Source organism: Numida meleagris, chromosome 3, assembly GCF_002078875.1.
Source record: "Numida meleagris isolate 19003 breed g44 Domestic line chromosome 3, NumMel1.0, whole genome shotgun sequence".
NCBI lineage: Eukaryota > Metazoa > Chordata > Aves > Galliformes > Numididae > Numida > Numida meleagris.
In genome coordinates, this window is record NC_034411.1 from 45,572,716 (window position 1) to 45,585,372 (window position 12,657).

Consider the following 12,657-nt stretch of genomic DNA (forward strand, 5'->3'; position numbering starts at 1 on the left):
AAATCTCTTTCCCAAATCTATCTGTGTCACTTGTACGAAACTGATACTATGTGGTGGTATAACCAAACAGCACTTTGGAAATCTTACAGGCATATTAAGCAAAAATACAAAAAGGCCCTTTGCATATTTAGCAAGAAGTTAGAAAGATGCATTTTTTTCCCCAGTTTCTGCACTAACGTGTTGATTGTTTGAGGAGGGCAAGGTTTTGTTATGCTTGCTCCCCAAACAAGCATGCCAATTCCAGCTCCCTTTAAAGAAAACTTTGGTACTCGTTCCCTTTCTCTCTCCAAGCCCATTTTGGAACTCGCAGCCAAATGCAGCCAGACTTAAAAGACAAAAAGATGGCAAAGATGCTGAACTCTTAGAACTAGCCTGAGAAACTAATGACCCAGTGGCATAGACACCCAAAGTTGTGTCTTCAAGTAAAGAAATGCAGAGAGAAAGCAACCTTTGTCCCCTTCCAAAACAGCAGTGAGCAGGCAATCAACACATCCATTTTGATTAAGTCAGTCAAAAACACGCTGTTTTCCAGCTCAACACTTCACACTCCTGCTCCCTACTGGGGAACAGGTAGAGATACAGGAAAGAGCTGAGACTTGGAAGGGGGGATAGGCATATGGAAAGCAGAGAGTAGGAAAAAAAATCAGGTATCTCAACACACAGCTGTGAGATCCAACTCTTTAAGACACCTAGGTTTCTGTTGCTCAGGTAAGAAAACATTGCTGCTGACACTGACAAGTTTTAGACTGGTTCTTTAGTCTTCACCTACACACAAAAGTTACCAAAAAGTACATAACACAGTTTGCACTTGGAACAGTCAAATGGAGCTGCAGCACTGAATAGCTGCAGCATCACTCACTCTACTCACTTACTGTGAACCCTCTTTGTTTATGTATCAGTTCCAGCAAATTTCTGTAAACTACATTTTAGAAAGATCTTAATATTCATAGGCAGAAAGACACACCACTGCAGTTCACAGAGGCATCTAGACAATTAAGTTAAACTAGAATGTTCTGAAGTAAAACCTCCAGTGAACCAAAGCTTCTTGAAATTTTCTCGGCCCTATATACAACCACTCCCATGACTGATGTTTTCTTACCCTATGGAGCTCCACACCAAAATACCGAACGAGATTAGGGTGTTTAATGCCTTCAAAAATCTTCAGTTCATCGGCTGTTTCTTTGATGGTTTTGTGATCATTAGGTTGAAATCTTATCTGCAAGAAATATTTTTCATTATTTTACTGCTATTAACTTTCAAACTGTTAAGGAACTATAACAAGAAAAAATATAAAAATCAAGAAAGCAGCTGAAAGTTGGAATTTTTTTCTCCAAAACAGTATGATCACAGAAGTTGTTCCAAAATTCCATCTCCATTTACAAGTAGAAAAGCCGTTACTTAAATGTTACACATGTATCCACGTGTGTGTATCTCTTCAGAGCTTGCCTTCTAGCTTAAATGTAGTGGTACAAGAGGATCTGAGAATAACATCAGTGACAGCTTTCTCTCAAGAAAGAATAATTACCGTGTATTTCATCAAGGGAGATTTAGGGATTTGCTTTGAGGGGTTTCTTTACTGAAAATGAGGCAGCTGCAAGGAAAAGGTGTGGCATGAAACAAAAATAATCATAAAGGCTTTGATTAAAGGCACAGTTTTCATTAGTTCTCCTACAATATGCTGAGATGCATTTTTCTCGGAGGGAAAAAAATCACCAATCGTCTGCAAAACTGATTTAAGGCTCCCACTCACACAAAAATAAGCAAAATCCTCAGAAAGTTGTGGGAAAGGCTATTTTTACTATTCTGGTAGAACACAGAAATTTCATTGATTGTGTACAAGACAACCACTAAAAACATAAAAGCTTTTTCTTTTAACTAGGACATTACAATTGTTTTGTTCTGCACAACAACTCCTGCTACAGTTTGTGCAAATGGCGTTCAAGTGTTTCACATACTCTAACTCTCCAAAGTCAGAACACTGTGCATTTGCAGAAAACCTCTTCCATTATTATTTGTAGAGATATTGATGATTCTGTGGTTAAGACAGCGAAGTCTGAAGAAATGAAGCACTTCTATCTGATGGGGAGAAATGTCACTTCAAACCTTCAAAGTTGGTATTACTCAGTGCATGACTACAGCACAAAAGAAGTTAAGCACAAGCCCAGCTTTTCTTTTCCATACTTTTGTGAGCTCATATACATATAGTGTATATGGAAAAACTGGCTCATAATAATGTCATTGCTCAAGCACCGAATGGCTGCCATGGTAACTACTGTGAACACTTGATGGTCGTCACTGTGTAAGGATATGGAAATGCAGTAAAACTAAACAATATACGTGTTTTTAAAAACAGAATGTTGCAGGGGAGAAGGATCTCTACGCCTACACAGCTTTACTTTTACTTCTATAATGAAAATCAGGTTTTCTGTAACCAACAGGTTTATCAACAGCTTTGTGACTCAGCCTAGCTTACTTAAACTACAGGAGAAGCTGAAAAACATCTGATGTGACACTTTCTATCTTTTTATCAAAGAAATGAAGAAAAAGTAAATAAAATGTGAAATACTGTAAAGTAAGACAAACTTGTACACTGTTTCTACAACTCAGAAAACTCTTTCCAAAATAATTTAAGATCTCTTCATTATAGTTCACACATATTAATATTCATTCAACATTCATTTTACTCCATGTGGAATTATCCATATGCTTTTTACATACGCTGAAGTTAAAACTCATACACTGAAAGAAAAGGCTTAAGGAACATAAAGAAAAACAAGCAACAAATAGCAATTGTGGCTACATGAAGAAACAATTTGTCTTCCTATCCTTTTCGAGCTAGCTAACAACAATGTTCAGAAGCCCTTACTGCCCAACAACTCATGTATATTTGGTTTGGAAAAAAGGTAAGAGCAGCAGTGATTCTCATACACTAAATACTCACTTCTTTCATAGCCATCAGCTCTCCAGTGTCAACACTAATACAGGTATATACCTTCCCATATTGGCCTTCACCTGCAGTTAAAATAAGACAAATTAATTACTCTACATTGAATAACTCATATCAACTGAACTCACCTTGCCAAAGTAATTTACCTATATTCTCATTTAAAATTTCAAGTAGCTTTTAACCTGTAGCACCTAATAAAACATTCATAGTCCTGAATTCAATGTCATGTTTTCATTTTTTATCAACTGAAGAGGCTGATCTGAAAGAAAACCACTCACGTATGAGGATTTTCCCACAACTCCTGGACCAGAGAGGAAATAATAGTCATATGTGGGAAGCAACAACAATATTGGTGAATAAAACAAATCCCAAAGATTGTGCTCATTTCCACTCATATTTGTGGTTCTTCCAAAAGCAGAACTCAACAAATCTTTTATAGAGTTGAATGTGTGCAGGAACTGCAGGATCATACATAAGTAATCATCCTGACCTAATTATTTTACTCCTTCGCTTCTCATTATTTGGGCAGGGATAACTTCACTGAACTTCTGCATAAAGGAAATCCTAGCTGCAATTGAATTTTGTAGTTCAAGATCCTGATTTCAGTGAAGCTGGTATTATCTACGCAAAGATGCAAGATTTCAAAAGATGGTCTCAGACTTCCTTCAAAAAATTAACCTTTTTTTCCAGTCTCATAAATGAATGTATAACAAACTTACCAATTTTGTTTCCTCTTTGCCACTTGAAAGTCACTTTTCTCAAACCTACATGCATGACATTATCGTAAGATTTTGGTGTGTCACAAACTTGGCCAATGATGTTCTTCCTCCTCATCTCTCTGTATCTCCTTTCTTCAAACAATTGAACAGACTTTTGAACAGCTTCAATTGGTGCTTGTTTGGAAACAGTGTCTAAAAGAGCGATGAACAATTTAAATGATTGAGAAATATTCTCTATTTTTATATTTTATTTTGTTACCTTTTGATATCATATCAAGGGACTTGACCTAGAAGATGACTATTTTGTGCACCACACTTAAGATGTAGCAAAAGAATAAAGCATTTTAGAAATCACATATGAATCAAATATGAAACTAAAGGAAAATAAGAATACTAGTACTTTTCTACTCATTTTTTAATTGTTTAAAGGAAGTTAAATGTTTTAAATGCAATGATTTTTTTTTAACCACAAGTAGATAATGGAAATGTGTTAGGGTCATTAAGGACAGAAGGGCAGTTAAGTTTTTACTCTAACAAATTGTAAGAGATTTCTGTTATTTCAAATATTTAGAGGTATTACATAACTCCAGATTTGAAGTCTTATCATGAAACTGAATCCTAGCCAGTGAAGCTAGAAAAATTTCAATAAAGCAATCATTTATACCCTCCTTGTTAAGAAGAAAAATCATGCATCTGTCACTCTTGATAGACAGTAGTTTAACCTTTTTCTAACAGCTTCCAAAAGATGGAGATACTGAAATATCCCCATATTCTTCTGCCTGCCTATAATTAATACCACTTTTTAATCCTTGTCTTATCTACAGTGTACAGTAAGAGCAGTTCCCTTTGCAGTATTCCTTTAGAAATTTTCTGGTTACCCCTCATTCCTCTTTTTCTTCCTGTTTAAACCAACTCAGTTTACTCAGTGTTTATGTTGAAAAAGAAGTCTTCTAGATTTCAGAAAAAAATATATATAAATCCCCTTTATGGGAACACAGCTGTGAAAACCTTTTCAAATGAGCATTAAAATTCAGCCTTATAACACAACAATAGTTTAGGAAATGCTACATTACAGTGACTCCTCGACTCCTACCTTTGGTCTGGTTGATTAAGGTTCTGAGCTCCCAACTCCGCCGGGATGAGCCACTTGAATCTCCTTTTGGATATGATGGTTCTAGAGAAATAATACTGTCAGCATAAAAGTGGCTTTATCTCATATTAAGGATTATGCAGTCATATACAGCAGAAACTGAAATCTTACATACCAGGACTAATATACCCTAGAAGTACATAAAGCAATGTAAGCTCTTAAATTAAAAAATTATTTATCTTTAGAAAACAAGTTATGAGAGACACAGTTTAGTGGGCAATATTGGTGGTAGGTGGATGACTGGACTAGATTATCTTAGAGGTCTTTTTCAACCTTAATCATTCTGTGATTCTACAAAAGCTATTCTGAAATGAGATATAATGTATAGAGGAAGAGAGCTCTTCAACAACTGAGGAAGCATTTCAAGTCAGGGCATGCAGAATCACATGTGGGATACAACTCAGTAGGAAAGTAAGCTTCCAAGCTTCCTCAGAAAAAGACTTGCTTCATTCCAATCTAAGTCAGTTTCCCATTCAAACATACATATTAAAAAGGGATTAAGCCTGTGACAAACAATAATTTCACTGTCTTCTTAAAACAAAATAAAACACAACACTTAGGATAAATTTCTACTATATTCGTTTTGCTTCATTTTGCAGAATGACCACAGTATCAGCTCTGCTTTGTTTGTGATTTCATACTTCATTCTAATTTGCACAGAGAACATAATCTTACAAGAGGAGACTTAGGAGGTGATCTTATTTATGTGTAGGATTACCTGAAGGAAGGGTGCAAAAAAGACACAGCCAGGCTCGTTTCAATTGTGCCCAGTGCCAGGACAGGAAGTAATGGGCACAAACTGGAACGCAAGATGTTCCATCTGACCACTGGGAAGCACTTCTTCCTGCTGTGCAGGTAACTGAGCACTGGCACAGGCTGTGGAGTCTCCTCCTTCGAGATCTTCAGAACCCACCTGTATGTGGGCCTGAGCATTCTGCTTTGAGTGCCCCTCCTGGAGCCAGGTTGGAGCAGATGGACCCAGAAGGCCTTTCTAAGCTCAGCCACACTGTGATTCTGTTTTTATTACAAAAAATACCACACATACAGGGGTTGGGTACACCTGAAGGAGGAGCCTTGTGTTGTGTATTAGGCGTGTTACGGAGCACTCGGGCTGTAACGCAGAAGGCCCTTCCCCATTCGCTTGCTATTGGTTGGCCTACAGGAGAGGCTGTACATCTTTGTTTTCATAACAAGGTGTATAACTACCCTGTACATGGCCTTTCGGAAGTAAGAGGTCAGAAGCGGGAGATTCAATATGATTGGCCAGAAGCCCGCGTGAGCTTCTGGAACAGTCTAGTAAAAGATAAGAAATATTATATAGTTCTGTAGCTTTTACCAATAAACGCCATTTTGCTGCTCATCATATTGATGTGCTTTGTGCAGCAGCTGGTCAGGACCGGGTATTGGTTCTCTGCGTGCAAGGGTAATACAAAAAGGGTTGCCAGAGTTCGGTAACAGCCTTGATCAGGACAAAGTCACCTCTGCTGTTCTGAATTCAGGTAACAGCAAGTATCTGTAATATGTGACTTAGGAGGAAGTTTTTCACTCAGAGAGTGGTGACACACTGGAACAGGTTGCCCAGGGGGGCTGTGGATGCCCTGTCCCTGCAGGTGTTCAAGGCCAGGCTGGACATGGCTCTGGGCACGTCTGCCCTAGACCACTAGCCTGGTCTAGTGGTTTGTGACCCTGCACTCAGCAGGGGGGTTGATGATCAAAGATCTAGATGATCTTCGAGGTCCTTTACAACCCAGGCCATTCTATGATTCTATGAATACTGCAGCGGTAGTTAAAGAATTTGATTGGAAACTCTTCACTGCCTCAGTGGGTCCAGTTTACACTACAGTAACAGCACTTAGAAATTTACTATCTGATGGGGTATAATTCAGCAACCACGGTACTCATTTCATTTAGAATAATGTAAACTTAGTAAGACACCAGGAAATTCCTTCAGGTATAATTCAAAAAAAGAGGAAAGCAAGAGAACAGTTACATCTGAAAACCAAAGAACTTAAAGTACAAATCTGGAAGTTAAAAATCTAAGTCTGAATGGAAAATGTGAAAAACATTGAGAGAGTTAAGAACTGGGAGCAGATAAAAATATGTTAATGACATAAATCATCAGCATATTCAAGTCACAACCTAGTATTGTGACAATCACCTTCTCGCTCTTCAGTGGGACTGGAGTGACGACTAAGGGATCTGAACTGCAACTCGGCTGCTATTGAAGCCAGTCGATCATTTTCGGGGACACTGGAACCCCTGTTAAACAGAGCCATCATACTAATTAATATTGCACTAAATAACTACTAATGACAATTTAACTGCAGTTTGAAAGAGAAAAAAAAAAACTATGAAGCCTAGGACATGAACCATGAAAGAAAAACCGATGCTGAGATGCAAATGGAAAAACCTGCTGCTATTTTTTCCCCAGTTGAAGACTTTTTATATAATTTTCACTATGCCACTGTCAATAATAAAAACCTTCAGCTTTTAAAGCATTAATTATGTGAAGCCACTGTTGGTCATAAGACTCTCTACTACTGATTTGTAACAGTTGCTGGAGGACGTGGCTGGTGCCAGGTTTGGATATACAGTCGGAAGTGATTTCAACTTGGTGATAACCTGAGCCACATTATCAGATGAAGAATGGTAACCTAATTCATATGCTTCTAGAGCATGACAAGTACAAAGTCATAGCCCATCATCACTAAGTAAGAACTAGTGGGTAGAGCCACAACTCAGCAGACAGGACACACGAAGTTAAATTATCCGTAGCCCAGGCCTTACATCCTCCAAAAAGCAGAGTACAATTCAATACCTCAGAATAAGACCCAGATGAATAAGCATGTTGAACAGAAAGAGAAACAGTACTGAGAGAAATGAGTCTTAAGCCCTTAAGTCTTCAGGCACCTTTTTCCAGCTACCAAGATATTGATCAATCTACTCAGGTTTTACAGTAAAAACTGCAAAACTTTCTACGGTAAATCCCTTTTACACAAGGCTCTCTTTCATTTTTTAAGGCATGGTGGGGAAGAGCTGTGATTGATGCCTCCTAATGTTTTAGAAGAATGAGCTAAACATTACTGGAAAATGAGGAACACTTAAATCCTTCACCAACGGTTAACAGTGACAAAGGGATGAAAGACAGCTGGGAACACAACAGCTGAATATGTATGAGAAGACCTCCCTGTCCTATAATGTGTTTTTCTAATTATATATGTATAAAAAAGCAACACACGCAACCTTGAAAACAGAAGCCACAGATCAGGGTACTCTACTCCCATGTGAATGTTCTCAACATGATGTTTGTTCTATACTGCCTGCAACTTCAACTAGACTGTTGAAGTTTGAGGAGGAACTGAACAAGCAAAAACCCTCAAAGCTCTTTGGGAAGTTGAGTTTTTAATCACTAATACTAGGGAGATAAAGAGTAACATTTCTAATTGCACAAAGAGCTCAAAAACTCCTGGTGTCTCTAGAATAAGGTAGTAAGTGAATAGAGAAGTCTAAGTGTCAAAACTTTGAATCCAAATGCCTAAAATCCACCTTAGCCGCATCCTAGCCATCCAAATCCTTTACTGCCGTGTCTATAAAGACTGCCTGCATGTTCTTAGGCACAGAAATAGACTGAGAGATACTTGCTACATTTCATCTCTGATCCTGGATAAATATAAAATGATGATTAATAACCTCAGCTAGCTCAGAAATTAAACTTTTATATAGGTCATTAGTATAAACGTGGTATAAATTAATGACCATCATCAAGCTCAATGTGAATAAATATTACTGCTCTGGATTTTACTTTCCAGTTACATTGAACAGTTGTTGTGTTTTTTTGTTGTTTTTTTTTTCTTTTTAAAGCAAAACTTCAACAGAACTGTGGTGGCACTTGTGTACTATGCACTGCCCAGTGCAACTGATGTATCAAGTTTCTACATTCAACCTTTTATGGTTATGTAATGCTTATAATCATGCCATAAATGTCTAATGAGATTCTGGAAAGTGTACAAAGTTCATGTTTCTGCACTATTCCAGCAGCTGGACCCCACACCTCTGGCATACAGAGCCAAACACCATTTTCTTACCCAACAGATTTCACTTCTCTATTGAAGCACAAATAAATGAAACCTGTAATTAGGACTGCAACATGTCATAAGTTCTTTTGACTACACTAACAGCAGAAACTTGCAATAAATACATTATATTGTAATATTTGGCCATCCTTTTAACAAAACCAACTAAATAACAACCAGCAGATATCCTATAGAGAACAGGTGGTTAAGCAACACTAATTAAAAATCCAAGCAGTGTGTGAAAAAAAAAGTCACAAGATATTTTAATGCTAACCACCAGAAAAAGAAAAAACAGAGTTCTACAAAAATCACAAGCATGTCATAAACAGGCATAGCCATTAGACTAAAGCACTGCATTCACATTGACTTTCATATTACAATCCATTAAAGTACTGTATATTGAATTGCATTTAAAAGTAGAACTCTTATTTCTTTTATTCTTAATGACTATCTTCCAGCACAAGAAAAAAAAGGTCAAAATGCTAACCTACACAAATTTTGATTGAAGTTTGGAAGATGCACATACAGAAACCACGTCACTGTATTCAAGTGTGTCAAATTATAACAGTGACCATTTCATTTGGTATAAAATCACAACAAAGACTACAGAAACTGAAAAAGAGGCTCCTATCTCCCCTCTAAAAAACTATCTTCAAGCAAAGAGATACCTTGGCTTGAAGCACTGTAAATACTCAAGTTAAAAATCCTCTTCATTTGTTGCATGAAGTCAAAAAACCAAACAAGTTCTGCATTTGATTTTCAAAATCATAAAAACAAATTAATCTTTACCCTGTATGCATATAAAGCTGCCAGAACCTCCCAGTGAAAAAATCTCTAGAATTTTACTTACTTGAAAGGGGCTTTTCAAGTGCATAGCACTGCAGATTACTGCCTTTGTCTTTTTTTTTTTTTTTTTTTTCCTCCAAGAGAGGGCTTAAAATGGAAGCATGAAGGATAAAAACAGATAGTATGAATGACAAAAATTCAGGCCTTTTGTCAACAAAATAGACTTGCAGGAAGGATACTATATACAAAGTTGCAATTTAATTCCCTCTTAAGACCTTAATATGTGCTTTTGTGGTCCGGTTAGCATCCGTAGCAACTGAAAATTGCATTTATTGAATGAAATATTTTACTTGTCTAATCTTGTTTGCCACCATCTAATGTTTCAAAATAACGATGGCAGGTAATAACAATGCCAAAACTGTTATCTAACAAAACAAAAACAAAGATAAAAACAAAACACACAAAATAAATACCACATTTTGGGTTGATATATATGTAAGAGTCAACTTAGTGCCAAGTGTTAGTTATCAATACAATTTAGTAAAGTTATACCAAACTGACAGGATTATGTTAATTTCACGGACATTTTTACTTAGTAAGTTTGTTATCTACTGACTCAAAATGTCAGGAGCACATACTCAAACTACTAATTTTGTTTAGAGATTTTAATTCTGAGAATGGGTTTATCATCAATTTCTACAACATAAGATTCTACTCAAGTCAAACATGAATGAGGCCAGTGGAAAATTTGATGGGACGGAAAAGCATGGTGTAAATGATCTACTGGAATGCAAGTAGGTGGAAACAGTTATATGGATGATGTAAGTAGAATGAGACTGCTATGTCATGGCGTTGAGCTACCTGGTATCATTTGCACTGCTGACAGATTTGGGTTGAGCTGAGTCGCTACCGATGGGAGCGGGGCGACTGACAGTAACGTTGCAAGGGTTCCGTGCATCGCAAGGGACACTCCGTGTGCTGTGGCAAGAAGAAAAACTTCAGGAAAGAGTTCAAAAAATAATAATGGATGGAGCTGAAAGTTTACTTTAAAAAAGAAACTTTGAAGTGTGCACATTGAGGCATGGCTTTAAATGTCTTCCAAGTACATAAAGACTTATCTGTGAAACAATCTTGGGTCTCAGAAGCCTCAGGAAATGTCAATACGTACAAGAAAAATCATCCTTAAAATAATGACCCCCACATCTTTAGATTAATGTCAGCATCTGCCAGCAGCTAAGCAATTCTCATAAAAGTCAAGTGTGTAGCTTGACTGTGCTGCTGTTCTTGAAGACCTTCTGTGTAAAAAAAGATTCATGGCGAGGTTTATATGAAAATTTTCATGTCTACTCTTTCAGTGGGAAGCAAACCCATTCACTGTTTTTAAGTTGTCAAAGATTGTTAACGATGCAGAAATGCCACCATATTCCAGAATGCTACGGCTGTTCAAATGTTACCTAAAGCTAAACTACAGAAACCACTATTGCAGTCATGTAGACTGAGATTCTAAGTAGGGAAAGAAAAAAAAAACAACAAGTCTTGCTATCAAGCAGTTTTCCCTGAACTAAAACTTGTTCCATTTTTACAGAGTTTTCAGGAAAGACAAGAAGGACAAGAGTGACCTCAAAGCCGGGAAGCATGCACCAGTAAAAACTGTAAAATAAAGAGACAGAAGGAGAGGAAAAGAAAGAAGCTGTACTGTCTTTAAAAGCACTTCTATAAAATTGAGATCACTAACATGCTAGTTTTTTCTAGCAGTTTTGCCTCCAAGAGGAAAGATATGATGTTCCACCCATGGCGTTCCAAGAGTCAGCACAGCCATGAGAGGATGAAACAGTTTAGAAATCTAAACTCATGCTACCTGAAGCCTTCAGGAGTGGGGATGATAAGATGAGGATTTGGTGGATCACTATGACATCGAGGTACTTTTACAGGACGGGGACTGTTTCGATGAATAGCTGCAAACAAACAAACAAACAAACAAGATTAAGATCTTGACTCAAATGTCAAAAAAGCTCTGTTGAGGACATTTCAAGACACAAAATTAATACTAACTGCAACTTCATAGAATTATGTGCAAACCAGTACATATTTTCCTTTCCTTTAAGAAAATTCCCTGATCATTCAAATTTTAAATAGAGCTATTACAAAGCTATGAATAATAAATATAATTCACATTGTATCGTGTAACATTCATTTAGAAAATTATTAAAATTTCTAAGAAAACAAAAAAACAGCAATTAGAAAATTTAAAACTAAATCCTCAGCTTCATAGTTTAAGGATGTTTTATTATCTTACTTCAAAATAAATATTAACAAATTGAATAATAATTAAAAAGCAAACAACACTATTACGTCCACTTTGCATCAAAATTGGGTTTCTCAGGCAATAGAAACCAAAATGAACTAGGGAAAAAAATATATGACAGTTTTACCAATACTATTGCTCTTCCCATGCCAGTCTGCAAATAAATGGTGAACAGCAAAAGGGTCATACATAAATCAGCCACGCTGACCTTATGTCTAGCTCATTCAGTGCCCAGAAAATAAGTTTACAGTGTCTTCCCATTCACCAGCCTCTCCCTAAGCAGTCAGAAAAATATGGTGACACTAGATAGCTGATTGCTAATCAAAACCCAGAACAGTTCACTTTCTGCAAGGCTTGTTTAATCATGGCAAGCTTGTTTTCTGTCTTGTTCGCAATACCAGGAAAAACAAAAACTGTCAGGACCAGTATTGGTTTCCCTGTTATAATTTGCAAGGACACTAGCAGAAGGTAGAATCCAGCCCACGAAGGTGGATATATACTGCTTCACAAAGGAAAAAGAGAGGATGAAACACCAGGAGACACCCTGCTGTGTATCTATAGGCAACAGCATGAATGCAGCTGAATCCTCAGCTTTGGGAAAGGGGGCAAAGATCACAGTGGATTTAAGTCACTCAAAACAGAATACAAATGGAAGTAGGAATTCTTATTTTACTCCT

General features: G+C 37.1%; 1 protein-coding gene across 5 annotated transcripts in view; it reads right to left on the reverse strand.

Annotated features, from left to right (window-relative positions):
• Positions 1 to 12,657, reverse strand: part of MAP3K4 (mitogen-activated protein kinase kinase kinase 4) — a 73,236-nt gene that overhangs the window by 8,792 nt on the left and 51,787 nt on the right. For 3 of the 5 annotated variants that reach the window (XR_002436377.1, XM_021389778.1, XM_021389779.1), the window contains exons 16-22: positions 11,534 to 11,630; positions 10,537 to 10,653; positions 6,975 to 7,075; positions 4,760 to 4,840; positions 3,667 to 3,858; positions 2,942 to 3,012; positions 1,100 to 1,216 (exon numbers count right to left, since the gene is read on the reverse strand). Coding sequence is in view for 4 of the 5 variants with exons in the window: in XM_021389778.1 (XP_021245453.1) it covers positions 1,100 to 1,216; positions 2,942 to 3,012; positions 3,667 to 3,858; positions 4,760 to 4,840; positions 6,975 to 7,075; positions 10,537 to 10,653; positions 11,534 to 11,630 (776 nt within the window). In the remaining variant the exon portion in view is untranslated. The remainder of the gene's footprint in view (positions 1 to 1,099; positions 1,217 to 2,941; positions 3,013 to 3,666; positions 3,859 to 4,759; positions 4,841 to 6,974; positions 7,076 to 10,536; positions 10,654 to 11,533; positions 11,631 to 12,657) is intronic. The other 2 variants (XM_021389780.1, XM_021389781.1) reach the window with 1 other exon arrangement.